Below are 25,274 nucleotides of genomic sequence, written 5' to 3'. Positions count from 1 at the left end.
CAAGTCCACAAAAGTAAATGAGATTCACTGTTGACCTCCCGGCTCAGTAATACATGATACATTCAAATATTTTCACAAAGTGTTAATATTTTCTCATCAGTAATACAGTGAGGAATCAGAGGCTTTAAATTTTCACATATGCTTACATTTTTACAAGCTTTGCAAATTTGTCCAACTAAGCCTCTTTTGGTTCTGTGCATATTTTAACCACCATCCTGTGTAACATGTCTTAGTAGATTCCATATCAGGTTGTACTGAATTAGTGTTTTCCCAATTTTCTTGAAAATATTTTCATGTTCTACACAGACTTCTCACAGAGGCTGTAATTCTTCAGTCACTTCAGATTCAGGTCTGACTCCTCAAATAAGCAACGCTGAGCATTATCACTAGCATCTGTGGATTCATCAAGTGCCAAGGAAAACTACTCAAAATTATTTGCCTTGTCTTTGACTATTGATGATACTCCCTATGTCCTCAACTTTCAAGCAACTGTTCTTGCTGAAGGGCTAATAGTCTTAACAAGTATGTTTTCTCCAGACACATTCCTTTGCCTGCTGTAATCAAATATGATTTAATCAACTCTGTGTTAAATGGCTTTCATTTATTTGCGAACAAGTACACCACTAAGAAACCCATTTGTATTTTTTATTTTTGTGAAGAAACTCTGCCATGATGAGTCCTTCCATTTTAAGTTTTCTCATTTTTTCTTACTCTTCCTTTCCTATATGTCGGAAATAATGTGAAGGCTGCTTAGTTTGGTAATGTCAACATGTATTGGTATTCATTTGGCACAGCCATATAGTCATTGTGTAATAAACCCAATGCATTGCCATTTAATTGGATAAAATAATCTATAGTGCATTGTGCCTTACAAGCATGTCATTTGAAGTCCCCCTCTCTCTTCTCTTCTGGTTTTGACATGATAGGTATATACTGGTATTAAAACAAAATTTAAATGTCACATTACCACAATTTATGAAGCTTTTGAAACTCTTGTTGAGTTGTACTGAATCACTGTGATTTTTGTGCTCTAAGCTGCAGTGCAAACCCATGAAGGTGCCACATATGATCTCTATTGTGACACCTGAGCCGTTGTTATAGCACTAGAGCAGCTATAAAAATAGGTAAAAGAATGAGTGTAGTTGTGTCCCAACAAAACACTAAAATTTGAACTTCAATAATCTTCACATATCACAAAATATTATTTTTATTTTTCTTAATCATTTAAGAATATCAACATTATTCCCACGTGCTGCACACAAACAGGTGGCAGTGTGGCTGTGGTCCATGCGCCACAGTTTGCGGACCCCTGATTTGGACTTCCAGCTCAAGAGAATGGTTGGCAATTCTTTAAATTCTCTGTTGGCCCACAGATATGTATTAAATACTTGATGGGCAGTGCTTGTGAATTCAGTGTTATCTTTATTTTATACATGTGAATATAAAACCATCTGTGGTAAGAAAATAACTCCTGAAAGACTCTTCTTTTGTATTTTCACTTTATATGAACTAGAGAAAACAAAAATCTTTCTTACATTCAAGGCTGTTTCAAGGCTATAGGACTTATCACATATTATTTCCTCCTTTGTACATGTAAATTGTCCTCACTGAGCTTAGATTTTATCAGAAAAGACTAAAAGTAAAAAAATAAACATAGATTATGTAGGACATTTGAAAAGACCCTGTTGCTGGGAAAGATTGAGGGCAGGAGGAGAAGGGGACGACAGAGGATGAGATGGTTGGATGGCATCACCGACTAAATGGACATGAGTTTGGTTGGACTCCAGGAGTTGGCGATGGACAGGGAGGCCTGGCGTGCTGCAGTTCATGGGGTCGCAAAAAGTTGGACATGACCAAGTGACTGAACTGAACTGATTGGATAGCTTCTGTAATCAGTGAAACTCTGGAAAACTAAGTTACAAAAATGATCAGAAGTTAAGACAGCTATATCATGGTATCCGTATACTTAATATACAGATATTGGCACCACCATCACTACCAGCATTGCTGCCACTGGACTTACAATACCATTGCTGATGTCACCTAGAATAATCTTTCTATTCTTGTCTTTAATTTAATTTTGATCAAAGTTCCTAGAATAATCCCCATCTCACTTTATTTGGATTACTTTGAATTCAAAGCTTGCCTAAATTGGAATAGTATTCAGATTCTGGGTAGCTTAAAATGCATGAGAAATAGACTGAATAAGGGCATGACAGTGAGTGAGCATGACAGTGAAATAAAATGAAGGGAGAATTCCCTGACTTTCTAAACTGTATCTTATATTCCTGTTATTCTCTCTTATACATTTCTGTGTTATTTCTTCACAGTACATTTAAATGTTATACATTTACAGTTACTACTTTATATATTTGTATGGAAGTTGTGTGTGTTTCACACCTATCTATAAGTTCTTTGCAACCCTTGCCATCTGCTATGTTCAGTATTGTATCCCTGATACGAGAATTTTGGAGCACAGAATTTGACCCAAAGGTTCTGCTCAGTAACAATGAATGATTAAATGATGTAAGCAGGAGGGCCAAATCACGATGCTTCAGTAGAGAGGCATTGAAGAGTTTTGAGCAGGGAAATGATGTGATCCATTTTTACATGATTGGACTGTCTCTTTTGGGATAGGTGGATGGGAGGGAAACAATGGCGGGAGTGAGGAAAATAATGAGGAGGGAATTAAAACAGACGAGGTCAAGGGTGATGGTAGGTGGATTAGGATGTTAGCGATTAGTAGGTACAGATAAATAGTTTCTGTGGTTACTAAGGAGGCAGAATCAATAGAACTTAGTGACAGATTGTCTTTGTAGGGAGAGAAGAAAATAAAGAGGTTTGATTCTTAGGTTTTTGGCTTGAGGACAAATGTTGGGACTCCTTTTTGAATTAATGAAATACTGAAAAGAATCAGATTTGAAGGAGGAACTTGAGTTCAGTTTTGGGCCTATTCAATATAAATGTTTGGTTTTGATTTTTGAGACATCCAAATAGAAGTAGATTTCATTTCTATTTCATTTCTATTCATTTGGACAAATGAATCTGAAACTTTTGAAGACTGTGCTTGTTATTTTCCTGTAGGTTGCTATTAATGCTGAGAGCAAGATTGGTTGAGAAGAAAATATAGAACAAAATGAGGGCATAGGACCAAACCTTGAGGAGCTCTAACCTTTGGTGGCTGGAGAAAGGGACATGAACCTACAAACGAGACAAGTTATTTTATCAAAAAAGGTTTAAAACCTGAATGATGCAATGTCACAGAAGGCAAATGAGCAGAGGGTGTGCAGGAAGGAGTGTTCAGCAGTTTCAGATGCTCCTGAGAAGGATATAAAGACAAGGATGATACAATGGCATTTGGACTTGGTAACATGGAGACACCACCAATGACTTTAGGAAGAGAAAATTTTGGATGTGATAGGAAGCAGGAATGTGCAGGCTTAGTGCTATGTAGTTTTTCAAAAGGTTTGACTGGGAAACAGAGAATTAAGTAGCATGGTAGCTGAGGAGTCCAACTCCAGGCCAGAATTCTGTCTCCCGCGTTGCAAGCAGACGTCTTACCATCTGAGCCACCAGGAAGTCCAGTCTTTTAGACCCAGCCATTAAGCACTGTTGTTCCTAGACTGGGTGCTTCCAGTTAGAGTCCTTATTTGGGATCTGAGCTACTTTCTGCACTTTGATTCAGTACTTTTCCATTCCTAGCCCTTCCCACTTTCTTTCCCCATGGTTCACTGGTCCAAAAGAGTTAAGAGCCTTTTGCTCCAGGCTTCTCAGTAGTGAGACAACCATTCTTCTCGCTACCCCCCTGCCCACCCCAGTGCATCCACCTGACCCATGCTGTTCTTTGAGGGGAAAATGTAACATCAGTCTCCTTTTTGACTCTTGGTTGTATTGTTATCAGTAAGAAAATGAAGCTTTGATTGTTACTTTCAGTTTGACTCATTGTCCTAACTCACCAACCCCTTTACTTTACCCTGACCTTAACCCCTGATTGCCCCACGGTAGCAGGGAGAAAGACAAAAAATAAGTGAAGGACTGAAGTCCTTGAAAAAGCCAGAGCCCTTGTGGTTGCAATGGCCTTTGTGTGAAGGCATCTCAATCATCACCTCTATGAAGAATTTCCTAGACTCTGCTACCCACAACTTCTGCCTTTTCCCCATCGTCGTAGTCTCCCAAGAAACACACTCATGAAATCAGACTTCTCATAGAGCATTTCTAATACTTTGTTGGGCTATTTACTTCTCTGCGTTTCCAGCGAGACCTTCCAGTTCTAATTTTGTGAACATTAGCTAATGTTAGTGATATGTAAATAAACTGTTTTAGTTAACCATATCCAAAGACCTAAAGATTTTTTATCTTTAATGTATAGTTTTGGGAACGTTAGAGTTTGATTGACATTGCATACCAAGAATCTATATTTATCAAAAAGCTTCGTATGATACCAAAGCAGAAGGTTTGCTTGAACAAATATTTAACTTGGGAAATGGATACAGACATGGAAGCCACTAAAGTAAGTTTTCTTTAAGGGTAGTGCAGTTGACCTTGGTAACCACAGATTTAATATTCTGTCTGTTCAAAGGGGATCTGTGTTGTATGTGAGAATTTGTAATTTTCATGTGTCATGATAAGGCATATGTACAGGATGGTTTTCAGGAGTCATGTCACTTAGCTGGTGAATGAGACCAGCTAACTGCTCAGCATTGTATCTCTGAGTGGCTTTGTATCCTTCTAATCTCGATGATCTGAGCAGTGCTCATGAAGGATCTAATGATGTTGATAATAATGAGTACTATATGCTAACAGTAGTCCTCTAATCACTTTACATGTATCATTACATTCACTACTTAGGGTACTTGGAAGTTCCTGTGCTTGGTTGCTTAGTCGTGTCCGAATCTTTGCTTCCCCATGGACTGCAGCCCACTAGGCTGCAGAATTCCTCTCCATGGAATTCTCCAGGCAAGAATACTGCAGTGGGTTGCCATGCCCTCCTCCAGGGCATCTTCCCAACCCAGAGATCAAACCCAGGTCTCCTGCATTACAGGCGGATTCTTTACCATCTAAACCAATATTTGTTGAATGCAAGGAGTGACTGGAAGTTTAGAAATGTAAGAAGTTGTTATGAACATAGTAGAAGTGGGAGTTTGGTTGTTGTACGTAAATATATAGAATTTGAAGATGTGTCAAGGGAGAGGAAGACTGTTTTAGGTAGATGAATGCATGAACAAAAAAAATCATGGAAATGATAATGGACTGGTCTGAGAAGAGGGACATTTTGGATAGCACTAGAAAATTATTAGCTAGATATTATAGATTATATAGCAGAGAGAGACAAACTTGGGGTTGAAAACATTGATATTAGAGCGAAGAGTGTTGGAGGAATTTTGGTGAAGTGATAGGCAGCAAAACTAATATAGACAAAGTGGAAAGGAAGGGAATGTGGCAGAACTCGGACCAACCTGGATCGATTATTGAAGGGTTCACTTTTTCTGTTTATTTCATGCATTCAACTCTATTTCCAGTTTCACATTCTCCAGCTCTACATTTAATTCACTTGTATCTTACATATTCATGTATCAAGTTTAGAACAATTCAATTCGTATTAAACACTGTAGAGAGTTTTAAGTTGGAGAGAAATGTACACTGAGTCTTTAAAGCAAACACTGAAGGTAACAGGCTTATATACAGATAATTTATGACTCTTTTTCAAACATATGGAGAATAGGAAAGGTGTGGGTTGAGTATAGACTTATAGAAGCTAAAATAGAAGAAGTGCAGGCAGCATTTCTGTTGTAAAAGAATGAACTTTAGATTCAGTAGAGCAATTTTGGCCATCTTAGGAAGTTACTTTCCTACCTTAAGTAAATTACTCTATGCAGATCTCTTATTTACAAAATGAGAATGATGTACTACTCCATAGAGCTGCAGTAAGGTTTTTTTTTTTAAATGTTTAAAAAATTAGCCAATAGTAATGTATTTTGATGGAAGAAAATTTGGAAAACACATAAGCGAAGCATTAGAGTGAATATAAAAATCAGTCACAACCCCACTGCTAAATATTCTTAACGTTTTAGTTTATAACCTCTTAGTTACATGCAGATACACACGCATATGTACTCGTACACATGCGTATATAAAGGTTTTTTTAAACAATTCTAACATCATGCTATACTGTAACAGGCTCTTTTTAAAAACTCAGTATACCATAAGAACATTTTCATGGAAAGACTCAACTGCATACATTAATGACTATACAGTTTTCTGTTATTTGAATATTATTGTGCTTTCTGTCATAATTTGGCATTATTGGGCATTTAATTTATTCCAGATTTGTTGTTTCTAAACATGTTGAGGTGTTGTCTTGGTTGGTAGGATGTCAGGTGATTTTTATTTTCTTCTTCATTAGAACCATATGTGATTTTGAATTTCTGTATAATAATCATTGTTATTTGTGGGACTGCTACTTCACACGCTACCTTTGGGCTTACTCAGAAAAGCCATCCTTCTGGTGAATGCAGTACCACACCAGGATGCACTGCTTGGCCAGGGCATATACTTTTAGCTTCTACTGCCCCATTTGGTTTTTCTTTTTTTCCTCCCACATAATGAGCAACATGCACAATTGCACATGATACCCCTGAAAACTTACATATAAAAATTACTTAAAGATGAAAAGAAATATATGACCTTTTAATGCATCTATTCTGGGCAGGCTGTTCTCTTTACTTGACCTCCAAACAGATCATGTGGGACCTTTGGGCCTGCTCTTCCTGCCTCTTTTCTGCTTACCCACTTTGCTCAAATGAAATTAATGCTTCAGGATCCAGCCAAAGTTACCCCTTGTCTTTGAAATGTTTCCCAACCACTCTAACACACACGACAGTTTCTCTTCTAGATTTCTCTAGAACCAGGTCGAGCACATGGATTGAAGGGGGTGGTGGCAGACAAGTTGCATCTCACTTGCTCACTGCAGACAACTGGCAGTGACTCCTTAGAGCACAGTGTTAAGAATGATTCTTGAACTACATCTGGCTTCAGTGGGAAAGAGGATTGCCACTCATTAGAAGCCTTAGTCCTGCATGTGGAAATAGCACATAGGTAGCATGTTCACATGCGTTTTCTTTGCCTGGCTTAGGCGTTAACTATTTCATGTATTCACCTTGGTTTGACATTATGGATTAAACCTCCAAGATACTTTTCATCGATAATATTTGTTTATTTTGTTGTTATCGTTTTTATTATCCACTTAGAATTTATCATGGGGCCTAAGTTAGGTATGAGGGTACTCAGTAAGCATATTTCAGTTGCTCTTCCTTCATTCTCAGTGTTCAATTCTTTTTCTAATTTCCCTTGGTCTGAAGCACTTTCTTTAGCAGTTTTTTTAATATCATCTACTTTTGTGATGATTTCTCTTAGTTTTTCTTCATCCTGAGACTGTTGTTTAGAGAATAACTTGTAAAATATTAAAACCTCTTTTCTTTTTCATCTCGGCCTTTTTGTGACGCCCTGAAACTGTTTGTATGTAATGTAACTTACGATAAGTACCAACTTTAGTGTTACAGCTTCCTATTGGAATAAACTGTGTGTGTGTCCTAAGTCCTCAGCTGTTTAATATGTTTACTTTAAACTTGTCCTAATATAATGGATGTGCACTAATATTTGTGAAACTAATTAAATAATTTTAAAAAGAGAATAGTTCACATAAAATTCAGTAGCCATAGTACACTTGTCTGTGTAAATGATTTATAAATTCTAGAGCAAAATTTATTGTAAATAATAATCAGTCAGATCAATAACTACTTGTAAAATACAAATGTCTGAAAACTACCATTATGCAATCTGGTCACTTAAGAATATATATTTGAAAAAGTGAAAGTGAAAAGTAAAAGTGAAGTTGCTCAGTCATGTCCGACTCTTTGCGACCCCATAAACTGTAGCCTACCAGGTTCCTCCATCCATGGGATTTTCCAGGCAAGAATACTGGAGTGGGTTGCCATTTCCTTCTCCTATATATTAATGTATATATATATTTAGAATATATATTTAGACCCACTAATTTGCAAGTCATTTTCCAATCAGGAGAAATGTGCTGAGAATTCTAACCAAACCTAGTAAGTTGAATCTGAGAAATTCAGGAAGATCTCCTTGGAACTTGGTGATATTATGTATTTTTGTTATTGGGGTTAAAAATATTTTTAAAATTAGGTTATTAAGAAATTATTTCTGCTTACTTTTTTCAGTGTACTTTTAAATTCTGCTTCCATTCAAAGAGATCAGGATAGAAGAATGTACTTATGTCAAGATATAGATGGCATTTTTATTGGATGCTATCCATTGGGCCAAGCTCTTTTTGTGTATTTATTTGAAAAGTAGACTGCCTTTCATTCGTAAGTATTAACAATTGAAATAGATTTTATGGTGGTTAAAAAAGCAAACATCTATAAAGATGTTTCTTGATTTTGAAAGTGAAATACACTCCGTTAATTTGTCATACTGAACCAGTAATTATTGAGTGCTGCTATATGCATGCTGATTATCTTTAATCCTTGATTTGAATTTAAGAATGGCAGATTAGAGAAGATATATATCCTGACAAAGTTATTTAGTTAAGCAGTAGAATTGGATTTTGAACCCAAGTTTTTCTTAAATTTATATTACCAGATTTTTCATTAATAATATTTGATACTAACAAAAAAGATCTTATACATGTAAAAAATTTGTTAATTATTATTTGAGATAGGAGGTGTAGATATATTTATAACTTATAACTCAGGCTTTTAAAAACCTTGACTGCCATTATAAAAAGAAAAAAAACCCAGTTCACATAGATTTTTGCTTTGTGTGAGAGTACAGAATTAACTGTGATCTTGTTTCTTATAGCTGTAGAAAACTGCAGCATAATAATCTTTTTAAAGTGGATAATATGCTTAGTTCATGACCAAAAAACCTATAAAAACCTTATTACTTAAGTAATAAGTATAAAATAAGTTAAGTAATAAGTATAAAAACCTTATTAAGTTAAACTTTTTCACAATTATTGTTAAGTATGCATATTTTATGTGGGTTAATACATGTACATTACTGATTATAAATGCATTTAATCTTTTATTTCTTGGTGAATGAAATGAGACTTTAATGCTACTTTATTTAGTTACATGTATTATAGTTTCTATTTTGTAATAGTTACTCACTGATTTTTGGCTTGCTTTCTGAAATGGTTTTGGTTTATATTTTATTTGGTTACTTTTCTACTTCCCACCCAAGCAGTTACTTTTCTTTTGGATGTCTTTCGTTTAATTTGTTATAAAATATTGCTTATATAAGTCAATTCATAATAGATTTTAGATTAATTTAATAGGAGTGATGAGTAAAATTTACTTTTACTTGGAGAAGCAAGTGATTAAAATTTTTTCTCCAGGTTTATAGTTTACACTTTTGATGCAAAATATTGAAAGCAAAGGAGAATGTCATCATCAAATGGAATGTTGTTTTTTAAAAATAAATGCTATTATTAATTGTGGTTCCTTGACCAGATTTCCTTAGACCATTTTAAAACCCGAATGATCATTTTGGTGTAATTTGTTCTCACATTTTTTTAAAAGTGTTGATCCCTTCCTAGTAAGACCAGATCTAAACAATCAGTCTGTTTAGAAATTTCTTAAGAGGATAAGCTTTATAATAGCAAAAATTTCTAGATTTAGAGCATGCTTTCTTTGGCAGAATAATGAAATCTGTTTGCCACAAAGGTAAATCAGTAACTTAATTTTATTCTTGTCTGCCATAGTGTGATTGATACATGGCATCATCGTCTTACTGGAAGGAGACCTAACATCAACACTGACAAGTGTCACAAGGTTTATTTAGGACAACCTCAGCCTTGTCCCAGTTAGTTTCAAGATGTCTGCCTCATACATGTTGAGCCACTGCATTTCCTGCTTTAAAGCCTTGTGTTATGCCAACATTACTATCTGTGCTGCCTCAACTACAAATTGGATGAACAGCCCGTGACACTTTTTCAATATTATTACATTAAACCAAGTGGATTTTGATTGATAACCTAATATTCAACTAATGCAAAACATCAATCATGGCAAGTATATTAATTATTTAATATTGCAGTCTAATTCAGAAATCGATGTGCTGCATGAGGGGAAGGGAAACTCATGGTTCCCAGAAGATTTAAGACAGGGAATGATTAAAAAAAGACCTGCTGTACTCCTGTGTGTTAGTTCGATACAAATCTTTATTCATTTGCCAATAATCTCTTCCCATTTTCCACTTCAGGACCATTTTATCAGTTTTGAGACCTATAATTGAATTAAGTCTGCTTTCAGCACAGGGCAAAAGGAGTTGCACAAATATTGATGAAGTCATGACAGGGACAACCCAAGAGACAGACCACTAAAGAGGACAGGCTTTATACCATTTGTTGCAAGATCCTTCTGTCAATGTCTTGAATCTTACCTCTCTATTTAAAAAAAAAAATTGTTTTAGCCTTTTGGAATCACTCTTAAAGACTTTTGTGTTTAAATAGCTATATCATAGTGACAGATTTATATAGCATATTGCAATATATAGTGCACTTTCATATACTTTATCTTGCTTATCTTTTCACAGCCACCCTATGTGTTAGGTAAAACAAGAGTCAAAAAATCTGCACATCATAGGTGAACCATTTGAGCTTCAGAGAAATTGGATTATTACCCAAGCCCATTCAACTGTTTTGTTGTAGAACTTAGATTTGAGATATTTTGCTTCTAGAACCAGTATTATATATCATGCTCTCTCCTGTAGTATTTATGTACTCATGATGGTTTATCTGTGTTATTTTGAGATGGTCACCCTTCCTTGTCATTCTGCCCAAAGTAAGACTAAACAAAACTGATTTTCATGAAGAATTTGTTGAAACTTCAGTGTCCCAAGCTCTGATACATATTATGCTTTACAAATATGCAAACCTTCTAGATATAAATGAAAACGTCTTGTTCTGTTATGGGGCTTGCCTGGTAGCTCAGCTGGTAAAGATCTGCCTGCGATGCAGTAGACCCTGGTCCGATTCCTGGGTTGGGAAGATCCCCTGGAGAAGGGATAGGCTCCCCACTTCATTATTCGTGGGCTTCCCTGGTGGCTCAGCTAGTAAAGAATCTGCCTGCAGTGGTGGAGACCTGGGTTCTATCCCTGGGTTGGGAAGATCCCCTGGAGAAGGGAAAAGCTACCCACTCTAGTATTCTGGCCTGGAGAATTCCATGAACTGTATAGTCTATGGGGTTGCAAAGAGTCAGACACGACTGAGCGACATTCACTTTCACTGTCACTTGATCTATTATATTCTTTACTTGAAGAGAATGGCTTTCTTCAATGTGTGTGTGTGTGTATGTATATACACATGTGTATATAACAAAATATATACATGTCAAATATATGTATACATATATGGAGGGGTGCTGGTTGGGCGCTAAGTTCTGTCCAACTCTTGCGACCCCATAGACTGTGTAGCCTGTGAGGCTCCTCTGTCCATGGGATTTCCCAGGCAAGAATATTGGAGTGGGTTGCCATTTCCTTCTCTAGGGGATCTTCCCAACCTAGGAATCGAACCCAGGTCTCCTCATTGCAGGTGGCCTCCTGCACTGCAGGTGGATTCTTTACCAACTGCGCACAAAGTGGCTTAAATGTATTTTGTCATTAAAGTCACTAACCCAACTTTCTTTTGGTTTGTGTTTGCCTGGTTATGTCTTATCTCTTTTTTGAAAACTGTTCTGAATCCTTTTTGTCTCATGTGTCTCTTGTAAATCACACATCCCTAGATTTGTTTCATACCCAATCTAAGAATCTTCTTTGGTATTTTTGTTATGATGACCTTTCTTTAGTTTTCTTTTTAGTCACTGATTACTAATATTACAGTAATTACTATGTTCCATACCAGACTTTACTTGCCTTATTTTGCTTGCTTGCTTCTTCCTGAATTTTTTTCTCTTCTTATTGTATTCCTCAGAACTTTTTTCATATGTCTTTGTATAGTGAATTTCCTAAGACTTTGTATGCTGAATATTTCTTTATTTTTCCTTTAATTTAAATAATAGTTTATTTGTTGAATATAGATTCTAGGTTCACAGCTTTTTTATTCACTTTCTCTTGGAAGCTTACAGTCCATTGTCTGCATTAGTGTTAAGTAATCTGATGTCAGTGCTAATCTTTTATAGAGGAGTGTGCTTTTTCTTTCTGGAAACTCTTAAACTTTTCTCTTGATCTATAATAGTATAGCCTTAATTATCTTTATATACTACTTTGCTGTGATTTTTCTTTAATTCTCCTGTTCACTGCTGTATGTACCCTTTCAGTCTAAGACTTGAGTATTTCTGTATCTAGGAAATTTGTGTCACTGTTTCTTCAAATACTTATTTCCTTTTATTTTGTCTTTGCTTTCCTTCTAGGATTCTTATTGATGTTCGTACTTCTACGCCTGTTCTTAATTTTATCTCGTTTGTTCTTTCATGCCTTTCCTATGGCCTTGTAGGAGAGTTCTTTCCCAGGGTTCTAGCTCACTAATTCATTCTGGTCTGTAGTTATTGTGCGTTCAGTTCATCCTCTGGGTTGCTTATTTCAAACTATTGTATTTCTAATACTCATTATCTTATATTGATTATTTTTTGTAACCATTTTTCATATTTAATTTCTAAAAATCTTCCCCTATCTTTGAATATGTTGTTATACTTATATTCCTACTCAATCTGTTTTCTCTGGATGAAGTTACTTTCTTTGTTGTTATTCTGTTATTTTTAAGAACACCTCAGAGTTCTTAAACATTTGCCTTGTGGATTTCTCTTTTATTTCCTTGCAACATTCAGCTGCCTTGGCTAGTAATTTTAATCTAACGGTAGGGGTAAAAGTCTAGGCTCTAGTTTGTGCTTATCCAGATTAATTGGTCTACTGTGGCCTCAATCAACCACTTTTTCCCCATAGTGTCCTCCTGCTTTTTAAAAAACAGCCCAAAACAAAGCAAAGCAAAACCACGGCCCACTATCCACCACACACATACACAAACTCCCAGTACTGTTCTCCCAAACAACCACTCACTGTTGTGGATGCCTTGGTTCTTTGAGTGTTATGGGGCTGGGTAGATCTACCCAGGGTCCTTCCCAGGTGGTGCAGTGATGAAGAATCTGCCCACCAGTGCAGGAGATGCAAGAGATGCGGGTTTGATCACTGGGTTGGGAAGATTCCCTCGAGTAGGAAATGGCAACCCACTCTAGTATTCGTGCCTGAAAAATGCCATGGACAGAGGTGCCTGGTGGGCTACAGTCCAAAGTATGGAAATTTTGTTATGTGAACACATGGGAAGAGTTCATTACTTCATTTGTGAGAAAAAGGTGTTTCTCCATAGGAGGTTTTGTTTAGATTGTAGTTTGTTATGGTATTTGCTACCACTTTCCATGTGGTATAGCTTTGACAAATACCAGAGGGATTTAAACTGGAGTACAGTAGTATGCCATGGATTTTAAGAAGAGAATTGACATGATCAAGCTTAATTTTACAAAGATGTTGCTCTCTTACGGAGAATGAATCGACATAGGGCAAGGCAGGGGTCATTGAGACCCATTAAGAAGCTTTGCAATAATCTGAGAGAGAAAAGATGATGGCCTAAAATAAGACATAGTTGTGAAGATAGAAAGAAGTGGTTAACACTACATGATAATTAAGGATATTGGATAGCCAGGACCTTGTGGCTGATTATATTTGTTTATATTTGGAAGCAAAGGAAAGGGACATGTATCAAGGAAGATGCTTAGTTTTCTTTCAGGCGTGTCATTCCAAATGTGTATCTCCTAAAATCATTTAATTTAAGGAATTCCTTGGAAACATAATGAAGCAATAGCTAGTCAATCTTTCTTTCTTTTTTTTTCTTTCTTTCTTTTTTAAAGAATAATTTCTTATCCTTGATTCCAAAATACAAATAACTCAGAAAACTGAGAGATTTTTCCTAAGTTTATGATAAAGTCAGTTGACAGCAAAACCTACCCTTAAATGAAGCTGTTTATCATCTTTGTTTATCCCACTTTGTGTGGACATTCATATTTTTCTTTCAGAATTGTTAATATGTATGATGATGAGATGTTGCTTGAAGTATTGCTATCTGTGTTTTATGACATACACCGTATGTACCTTATTACTTTTCTTAAAACCCAAAATATTCTTTGTTTTTCTTATTTTTTTTAAAACTTTAGTGCTTAATTTATTAAATTCATATTCAACAAAACATTGAAAAAACTTGAATATATAAACAATGCCGAATTTGACTAAACTGGCTTAAACATAAATACCAGTTAAAAATTTAGTATAGCTGATCCTTTAGAACCTTTCAAATAGTAGATAAAACATACATAAATCCAATGAGTGTAAAGCACATCCTTATACCAGAACAGAGTACCAGAAAAGTCCAAAATATTCTAATGAAACATGTCTAGCCTCAGTGGTTTCAGATAATAAATTATGGACTTCTATGTTGAATCTGAGCACTTTTGTTCTCTTATACTGCATTATTTTCCAATAAGAACCATGGTGTGACAATGTACCCATGGGGAAAAATGAAGCAGATGTGAATTATATAGTATAAATATACTTCACTCTAAGGTAGATTGCTGAGTTTAGAAACAAAGCAATATGTATGGCATGCTTCTGTTTGGGATGAAAAGAAAAAAGGAGGAGAAGTACACAGGCACACACAGAAGTATGCACACACATGCGTAGGCTGTCTTTGGAAGGAGAAATAAATAGCTAATATCAGTGGTTGAGAACTAGGTGATAGGAAGATTTAATTACGTTGTAGTATGTATACACACACACACATACAAACATATTACACTGTCAGATGTTTTACTGTGTGTATTATTATTTTTGTCTAAATTTTAAATTACACAAATGGTTATATAAAAACTTTCTTGTGCACACTTAAAAATTCATTCAGACTTCCAGCTCTAATAAATATGTTAATCTTATAATAATAAAGGTAAAAATAATTATGTGGTTTCTGGCCTGCTGTGGCACACCTTGTTGCATTCTATTTCTGTCACTTGTCATTAGAGGTGCATCCAGAGAATTAGTTTCAGAAACTCTTAAATTTTTAAATGATGATTATATAGCATTGTCAGAAGCAGAAAAGAGAATGGCTAAAGAGGAGTACTAATCAGTAAACAGTGGAGTTCATCCCCAAGATGCCAGACTGGGCAGTGAGAGGGAACATTGGAAGCCACTAGTGTAGTTTTCAAGCAGTTGATCCAAAGGGAAATGATAGGGAAATTTGAAAGAAGATTATACAAGACAACAAAGGAAACAGAAGTAAATATATTTTTGGCAAAAAAAACTTGGAGACAAAATAAAGAGAAAAGAAATAACATTGGGACCCCTTCAGAGAAAAATAGGTGTGGGGAAAAGATTAAACATTATGAATGCAGTACTGTTGTCAGATGTTCCATAATTATTTTCTGCTTTGTGGTAGAAGTATAATTTTGTGTCAAAGCAAATAAGGTGTGGTGTTAATAATGGAATTAAAATACTGCTTGATCAGAGTGAAAATAGGGAAAGTCCATTTCTCACTAATAGATTAGCATTAACTGAAATCAGGAAAAACATCCAACTATTGCCATATTCCACCAAATGTGTATTTAAATTATCTTTGCTACTTGTACAGGTATTTGTATTTTGTCTCATCAGCACTGTTTTTTTTTTAAGTGAAAAGCAAGAAATTAAATACTTAAAATATATATTGTGATATTTGATGTTTGTGTTTTCATTGGTGATTATTTTTTCAATATTATTTTAGGTTCTGATTTATAGTGGGCACAAAGTTGATAAAATTAATGGCAGGAAAAAATTTAAGATTTAGTTTCTTAGCTATGAACTGATAAATATTCTTTTTGTGCATATTCTTTGTATAAAAATGCACCTATTGATGGATGGGCATTTGATAAAGCAAATATAGTAAAATGTCAATTGTAGACTGTAGATGGTAGATAGAATCTGTATGTTTGAACATTTTCGTAATAAATGTTAAAAAATAAACTAATGAGAAAGCTAATGTAAAATATAGTGTACAAATAGTAAAATGATAATATGTTTGATTTTTTTTTTTGTTCTCTACTGACTTTGAAAAATCTGAAATATTTTACTAGACAGATATAAATTTTAGGATTAATACTACTATCAGATATAAATAAATTATCTGTTCCTAAGGAAATTGTTTTGTCCTTAAAAATGGGGTTATTATGAACATTAGGAAAGATACATGAAAAAATTAAAGGGGTTTGTAAAATATTTTTGAGGTAAACATAAATTATAGCAGACAAGGATTTAACAACTATTTTAAACTTTTATTCTTCTATTTTAGGGAATCTGGAAACATCAAAGCTGGATTAGAACATCTGGTAAGTTCTAATTTTCTCTTGAACATTTGCATCATCTTTGATATCTGCATTCTAAATGAACACTTTTGAATGAGCTTTGAATACCTTGTATTGAGAAAGTCAACCATTTCCCAAAGGGTCAGCTTACTGTTATTATGTGAAGGCACTTACATTTTCATTTATCTTATCATTTCAAGGGAATTAAAATTTTTTTAAATTACTTTTTTTTTTTTGATGTAGAGATGAAATAAAATGGATGACAATCCTTGGATTGATGATTGCTTTAATTATAAACAAAAATGTTTGGTGTAGAATTTTTGGCATATCTTGATCTGACAAAAACAAGCTTGTGTTTTAAGGAAAAAACAATCAAATATTGCATGCATAAATGTGGTATGTTTTAGCAATTTAACGGCTTTGAAAGAAGCGCACAGCTTTGTTTTTCCTAATGTCTTTGCTTTATGAATAATGCATTGGTTTAAACTACATTCAGTTTTAGAATATAAAATAATTGAGATGCAAAATTTTCAGTTTAAGTAAACATTTTTAAAGCACCAGTGAAATTCCAACTGACTTAACATTAAAATCTGTCCATTGATCAAAAAGTTGGAAAACTGCTGTGTTATACCAGGTCCAAAATTCATTGAGCTCACCACATTGATTGTTCATTACAACATTAAGTAGTTCATTTAAACAGAGCATTATAAAGTCATGCTCTGGTTTCTGGTCAGATCCAAATGTTGAATAATTAATGATAGAGATTCTTTTGTAAATACAATCTAAGTACTTTTTTAATGCAAGACTTCATTCGTGTATAATATTGTAGCTTTGTTAACTATTAATGTGCTTTTGTTCTGCTCACACAAGAGCAAATAGGAGCAGCTCCATTTTTATTTACAGCAGTTTTAGAGTTGAAAGGATTTTTGGTTTTTCTTTCAATAACTAAAGGAAACTGAGGAAATCTAAACTTTTTAAAGTGATAAATCATGCTAAAAATGACAGGTTTAGAAAAAAATTACAGATTAATTATTAGAAGCAGAACACAATAACCAAGTTAGAAAAACCAAACTATGTATATATTTCCAGATTAGAAGTAAATAAATAACATTGTTATTCTCATTATTAAAAATTATTTCTTGAATCGTCATTTCTCACTTAAGAGTACAGCATATATTTAGGAGATACATATGGGCATCACAATAAAAATATTAATCTGAAACATCTAATGCCAGTATCAGTTGGCAGCTTATAACAAGGAAGAACAGCTAAGGTAGTGCCAATCTCTTGTAAATTATTATTTAATAAAAAGACTTTATACTTACGTGATTCATATTCATCAGTAAATAAGTTAGATTCTTCCTTTGTTTAAATTTTATATTTTTTCGTACTTACTAATGTGAGTTTATCTTCAGTGACAGTGTCTTGCCTTTACACTCGACTTGTAACCTTGTGCTGCGGCGGTTTTCTAACTGCCCTGGGCTGCCAGCTTATCTCCCCATGGCAAATAGCACTCCAGACTTCCATTGCCCACTTTAGCCAGAACAGTGCTCGTTTTTAGTTATTTTGTATACTTTTAAACTTTTAAAATAAGATTTCATCTGAACAGAGTTCTTCAACTATAGGTATTTTAAAACCTTTAATGAAGTATAGCCACTTGTATTAATTTTAGTCAGGAGTAATGGTTTGTTAAATTATTATTTCCCATTCTTGACTCTAAGTTATATTTAATTTTTATATGTCATATACATCAAATGTGTTTCAAAGATAATGCATTTTAGGGATCAGAGAGCCAGCATTAATATAACAGGTAGTGGAAGTAGATGATTTTAATGCATTTTACTTCAGTTACTCAAACTCTGTAGCTTAGCATTATAAAAATTGACCCACTGACTGTAAACTATTAACAACATTATGAATACATAGCATAATATCACATATATACACATATGTATTGCTTTGTACACTAATAATATTCAGTAAAGTTAATGATATTCTTTATAACTGTCTAAAAGGAAGTAAATGTAAGAATTCATTGGTTAAGTGCTAAAGAAACCTGTCACTGTAGCAACTCTGGGCTCCTTAGGTTTGTTCTCTCTCCACTTCCCAGCTGAACGGTACTTATAGCCCTTGCCTTCTGGCCCTTGTACTGTTTCTTTGAATTGACTGTATGCCAAATACAGTTAGAACTACAGATTCTAATAGATTTATTTAAAAAAAATATATAGTGTAAAAATAAAATGAGAAGAGCATCCCACACATTTAGAATTAATTTCTTCTGTTTATGTAGCCTTCTTCAGCCTTTTTCTTTCCAAATTTACTTGGATTGTCATAGAAAATTAGCATTGTCCTGAGAGAAGGTAAAATCCAGTATAAATTTAAATTTAGTTTAAAAAAATGACATATGAAGTATGTTATATCTACCACAAGGACACATACATGGTTGCACTGTCTGTAGCCTGTTTATGGGCTCTTCTTGATATATATGGAATCTGTAACCCTGGGAGGGAGAAAGCAGGCGTGGATGTATGAAGAGAAGAGTAAGATGGATGGACTTTGTTTCCCTCGGACCTCGTCAGGGGTCGATTCATTTATTTGTCACAATCTCTCAGGCCCTGATTCAGTCTTTATTTCATTATTCCTCTATCTGTGTTGCCACCTTTTCCTATGAACTGTCCAGCGTGTCATTCCTAGCTTAAATTTCTTTTAGTATACTCCCCAATACCATTTTATTTTTCTTCTCACAAACTTGTCTACCACCCACAAAGACTATATCTGTTTAAAATTCTAAACACAGCCTTTGAAGGTTGGTACACCATGATCCATTGATAATTCTTGCCTGATGATTGAAAAAATGAGATTTTTCCAGCTTTACTACTCCCCTGTATTTAGGAGCCAGAGTTCTACTATAAGGTCCCAGGTTTCATGTTTCTAGGAAGGTGTATGATCTGTTGGCTCAGTGGTAAGTAAAGAATCCACCAGCCAATGCAGGAAATGTGAGTTCAATCCCTGGGTCAGGAAGATCACCTGGAATAAGAATTGGCAACCCACTCCCACGGTATTCTTGCCTGGGAAATCCCATGTACAGAGGAGCCTGATGGGTTACAGTCTAGAGGGTCTTTAAGAGTCAGACACGGATGTGCATTCTACTCTAAAGAAAAGCCTATCTTATTTTACTTTTCTTTTTACTGTGAGCAAAGACTCATGAACAGAGTATTATCAGTTACTTTTCTTATTTACTTTGTAAAGATTGTGCCAGATTTGTCCAGATAGTCCTCTTTCAAGCTGATTTCTGGGTCCTTTCGACATACTTTTTTTCTTTTCGCTGAGCATGTCCTCATTTTCTGATAAGCATGTTTCAGGGTCATCTTATACATTCCCTGTCCCACTCCCAGAATCAGCCATTTCTTCAGATTACTATATCTCATTTTAAAGGAAAATGGTATTTAGGAGTCAAGGTCTGGACATATGATGTACTCATTTTCTCTGGAATTTTATTACTTCTAGGAACTTTTAGTCCTAGATCAGACAGATAAATAGAGGGAGGGAGGTTAGTACATAGATAGATAGTTTTAAGAACATATGAGTCATACTGATGCCTCCAATTTCAATCCAAACCACAGAGTTCTTCCTTGTTCTCCTCCATTTCATATTTTTATTTATGTAAAGTGAGAATCCAGACTCCTGTAGCACTTATATGTTTACCCATGTGCTCAATCATAATATACATAAAATAGTTCCAAAATCACTACAACTGTATCTTTTGAAAACAGACTTAATTAAAAGACTTCAAGATTTATTTGCAGTTTTTCCCCCTTGGGTGTAGTTTAATCATTTGAAAGATAGTCACATTCATTTGTTCCCATTTATGGGCTTCCCTTGTGGCACAGCTGGTAAAGAATCCGCCTACAATGTGGGAGACCTGGGTTCGATCCCTGGGTTGGGAAGATCTGCTGCAAAAGGAAAAAGCTACCCTCTCCAGTATTCTGGCCTGGAGAATTCCATGGGCTGTATAGTCCATGTGGTTGCAAAGAGTTGGACACTACTGAACGACTTTCACTTCACTTCACTTCACTTCATATTTAATTTTAGGTGCCTTTGTTCCCATTCTTGTTGATTTAATTATGTTTGAATATCCATAAGGTTAACATGTTTCCAGAAGTCAAAATATTATATACTGTGTTGTTCTCAGAGAGGTGTTACTCCCTTCCTTTCTAGCTAGTCTCTATTTCTTGTAGATAGCAAATTTTATTAATTTCTTGTTTGTACTTCCTGTGCTTTTTGTAAGATTAAGAATATATCCTGGTGACTCAGATGGTAAAGAATAAGCCTGCAATGTGGGAGACCTCGATTTGATCCCCAGGTCAGGAAGATCCCCTGGAGAAGGGAATGGCTACCCATTCAAGTATTCTTGCCTAGAAAATCCCATGGACAGAGGGACTTGGTGGGCTTCAGTCCATGGGGTTGCCAAAGAGTCAGCCACTACTTAGCCACTAAACAGCAACAGCAACTATATGCTTATATGTATGTATTCCCATTTCCTCATTCTTATAAAAAGCATATTGTATATACTTTTGCTGTAATTTGCTCTTTTCACTCATTAGTATATGCTCGAAATTACTCCATAATTACTTGTGTATCATTATATTTACTGTGTTTCTTTCTCTGTTTAGCTGTGCTCATATGTACAATATTCCCCAAGATCTTGCACATTCCAAGCTGTTTTTCTGGAGTCTTGCCACTTGAATGACAACTTGGACTGGACATAAAATCCTTGGCTCACAGTTTTCTTTGACTTTCTTGAAATATTATTCTGCTTTTGATATCTCTGGTTTAGTTCAGTTCAGTTCAGTTGCTCAGTTGTGTCTAGCTCTTTTTGACCCCATGGGCTGCAGCACACCGGGCCTCCCTGTCCATCACCAATTCCCGGAGTTTACTCAAACTCATATCCATTGAGTCGGTGATGCCATCCAACCATCTCATCCTCTGTCATCCCCTTCTCCCACCTTCAGTCTTTCCCAGATTCAGATATCCCAGATATCTCTGGTACCAGCCTAATATTTTTACCTTTATAGATTTTTATTTTATTTTTGTTTTTAATTCTCTCAGTTGTTTTCCTGGTTTTATTCAGTATTTCTTACTAAGTTTTCATTCAAATTTATTCTTTTTTGTGTACCTTATAATGTATCCTTCATATCTGAAATATTTCCCCCTTACATTTATGTTTTTATTCTTTGAATATCTGATTCTAGGTTTTCTTTCTATTATTTGTCCAAATGAGTCTTGTGCTTTGTAATTGGTTTTAAGGGAAGAATTTTCATATTGTAATGTTTTAATCTGGTTACTATGTGGGAGTGATTTTTCTTTCTTCCCCTTCCTTTCCTTCCCTCCCTCTCTCCCTCCCTTCCTTCCCTTTACAAACCCTAGATGTTTTGTAGGCAGGGCTCCTGGTTTAAGGGTGCCCTCTTCTGCAGTATGTACTGTGCTGAGCCACTCATCGTGGCCGACTCTTTGCGACCCCGTGGATTGTAGCCCGGCAGGCTCCTCTGTCCGTGGAACTCTCCAGGCAGGAGGAGTAGTGTGGGATGCCATGCCCTCCTCCGGGGATCTTGCCAACCCAGGGGTCGAACCCAGGTCTCCTGCACTGCAGGTGTGCCCTTCAGTGTCTGAGCACCAGCAAAGAGCTCCCACAGTGTACTGAAGCACCGTTCTCTAACAGACGGTGATGGCGGGGGGGCGGGGGGAGGGCTTGGCATGTCTTGTTTCTCATTAGCATGTGTCTTACTGCTTTCTTCCATGTTTTCTCTCTACCTGATTTTCTCCCAGAAGCAGTGCTTCCTCAGGCTGCCTTTCCTGGTTTCGCTTCTTTCAAGCCGCTTTGCTCTAGCTAGTGCTCTGGTAACACCGGCTCCTAGGCCTGTGTTCACTACTTTGGCATGTTGGTGTTATACTTTTTTTTTTCCTGGGGATGGTTTTTGTTTTTATTTCCATTTATGTATTAAACTTTAAGTTATTATCAGGGGTGATGGCAAGGGGAGATGTCTTAGAAAACTTTTGCCTCAAAAGAGAAATTTATAATGAAAAATGTCAGAAATCAGTGTTCAATAGCCCTTGAATCCGATGCAGTCTTCCTGTAGTCCTCCTAGAGTGATTAGAATGGTCAGCAGAATTGAATACAAAACATCTCAGAGTTCAGTGTGAATATCTACTCAGAGACTTAGAGAAAATCATTACTTATAATGTCATGCTTAGTTAGATTTTATAATGAACTTAAGGAAATAGTACTTTTTATTTGATGAAAAATCATATACAAATTAAAGACTTTCTGATGTGACCCCAGTTTGTATCTGTTAACACAGTAGGGTTGAAGGAGTGGAAGTGGGTGGTTATTAGGTGGTGATGTTGCTTCTGACTTGTTTTATTAATGATGTCCTAAAGTGCCGACAGTTGACTCTGAGTTCTCTGTTACATCAAAGGTAGCTGACTCCCTATTTTTCTACCTCTTACATTTTTAACTTCTGGATAATATAGTGAGTTGTAGCTCTTATTGAAATACTCAATGAGGGTTAAAATATTTTCTTTTTAGAGTGATTTTAATACAGTCAAGTAGCTGATAGTAACATACATTTTTATTGTTACAATTATAAAAGTGTACAGGAGATAGAATCTTGTCATGTGGTTACAGTATAGCTATTATTGTTTTTTATTAGCAATCTATAAAAATAATGCTATCCTTTCCTCTTGGGAGAGGGCTTAAGATCTGAATATATTGGGTTGAGCTAAATGAAAAATTGTCACTTTTTTTAAGGTCAGAATAGTTTTGGGGGTTGTTTCTGACTTGAAAGAAGGACTGCTTTGCCATGTCTCCTTGGGCAGACAATGAAGTGAATTATCCTGATCAGTATGATACTTCTAAAGCTCCCCTTGTTTTCTTTTCTCAAAAGTCAAATAACTGGAGATACGTAGGAGTCGGAGAACATGACCTAGGTCAGTGCCCCTCCATCTTTAATGTGCACATGAATCTCCTATAGATACTGTTTAAACTCTGGATCTGGGGTGGGGCTTAAGAGTTTGCATTTAGCAAGCTCCCAAGTGAGGCTAATGCTGCTGGTCCAGCAAACACCAGAAAGAAAAGTACATTGAAAGGCATCGACTTGAAAGACAAGTGGGCAGGGAACATGGCCCTTGAATCAGATTAAAAATCTGGATGTATCCCCCATATAGTCATGAGTATGATTCTGCAACCTATGAATGATCGGGAGAGACAGACACTCCATGGGTTTACACAGGGCCAAAATTTCATCATCTTACTACTCTGTGAGAGTCGCAGAGGGCCAATTTTTTTTTTCTTTATTTGGGTTCTGGATATTAAGTTGTATATTTTAGAGCTAGAGCTGGGTACCAGAACTAATAATACCTTGTTCAACTCTAGGTGGAAGGTTAAATAAGTGATGATAAATCTTTTAGTACAATGGGTTATAAGTATTTACAACTTTAAGTGGGATTTGCTTTCTATTAATAGTTGGATAGCAAAAGAACTCTGGAGCCATACCTGTGGGTTTTTTTCTCCCCACAGAGGTCTCATTTATGTTTCTTATATTGTATAACATTTGAGAGTGATGACCTACTTGTCCTTGTGGTCAGGCAACACAGTCTGGCCATTTTAAGTGTTGAAAAGCAACTGTCATTAATAGCTTGTTTAGCCCATCAGTGGTTTGTAGACTGTAGTTGCTGCTTGCCAGAAATGTAGGCAGGCCCTTTGCTATTACACGCTCATCGATAGTACTACATTCTAGTAAAAGCCCTTTTCTCTCTGTTTTAGGCTATTTTGCATAGAACTTGTAAATAAAATGGCTGTATTTCAGTTCACAGTTTAATAATTTTATTTAACAGAAGCATAAACACAGTTAATATATTATTATCATACTTTTGAGGATGCAGGCAGAGGTTTTGAAACCTCTTCTCAAAGCAGAGGTTATGAACCCTGCTCATCCTTTGTCTGTTACATTTTAAAATACCTGTCTTATGTTTTGAAAACATTTTTGACATTTGCCTAAATGAGTTTGAGAACATAATTATCTCACAATGCACTGATGTTACTCATACACCATATATATGTGAAATATGTAAAGTATGTAAATGAAAAGTATCTATTACCTCATATACTACTGAAGGACTTCAGTGTAGTAAATCCCTCTCCTCCCAGCATTTTAATTTTTTTTTTCACCTAAGCCAGTATATATTTGAGGTTTAGGGTAATTGTGTGTGTTAAAACAGATGCTTTGCTTAAACTGTGATTGTGAGATAAAAAAGCATGAAGTTTTTCTTCTTTCTGAAAGATCAATTCCATAAATTTTTCTCTCTTTCCTTTTAACAAATAAGTGTGTCCTATGAATATATGCAAATTAAAATGCCTTTAAATATGGATTAAATGTTAATATCATGTTACTATCATGATTTCTTACTTTAGAAGTCCTAAATCTGGGAACCAGCTCACATTTCAGTCAGGAACAGTACCTTGCCAGTGATCCATTTCTCTGAAACATTTTGATTAGTTACAGGTTTATTAAAAATTGTTTCTGACGTAAATGGTTAAAAAATATCATCTGATCATCCAAATAGCATGAACTTAAGCCCTTTTTCCGAGTCTGCCTTGAGCCTGCCCTTACTCTGTGTCCTCTCTTCCAGAGAAAAATCTGTCGGTTTTTGTTGCATTTTTAAGACACAGTGGTTTTGTGGAAAATGGTAGCCAGTTAGCTTAAAAAATAATAATAGAAAGAACAGATGACAATATGTAATGTAATTTTAATGATACTACTAGTAGTCTCAGATTTATATTTAACCTAGATAAAATTTATTTTCCGACCTTTATGCATGTGTACT

General features: G+C 35.4%; 1 protein-coding gene across 3 annotated transcripts in view; it reads left to right on the top strand.

Annotated features, from left to right (window-relative positions):
* The window catches only part of RSRC1 (arginine and serine rich coiled-coil 1), a 394,770-nt gene that overhangs the window by 158,359 nt on the left and 211,137 nt on the right, over positions 1-25,274 (top strand). For all 3 annotated transcript variants that reach the window (XM_070466518.1, XM_070466516.1, XM_070466517.1), the window contains exon 5: positions 16,379-16,415. In XM_070466518.1, the coding sequence (XP_070322619.1) occupies positions 16,379-16,415 (37 nt within the window). The remainder of the gene's footprint in view (positions 1-16,378; positions 16,416-25,274) is intronic.

This window comes from Odocoileus virginianus, chromosome 4 (assembly GCF_023699985.2).
Source record: "Odocoileus virginianus isolate 20LAN1187 ecotype Illinois chromosome 4, Ovbor_1.2, whole genome shotgun sequence".
Classification (NCBI taxonomy): Eukaryota; Metazoa; Chordata; class Mammalia; order Artiodactyla; family Cervidae; genus Odocoileus; species Odocoileus virginianus.
This window is presented reverse-complemented; position numbering and strand designations above follow the sequence as displayed.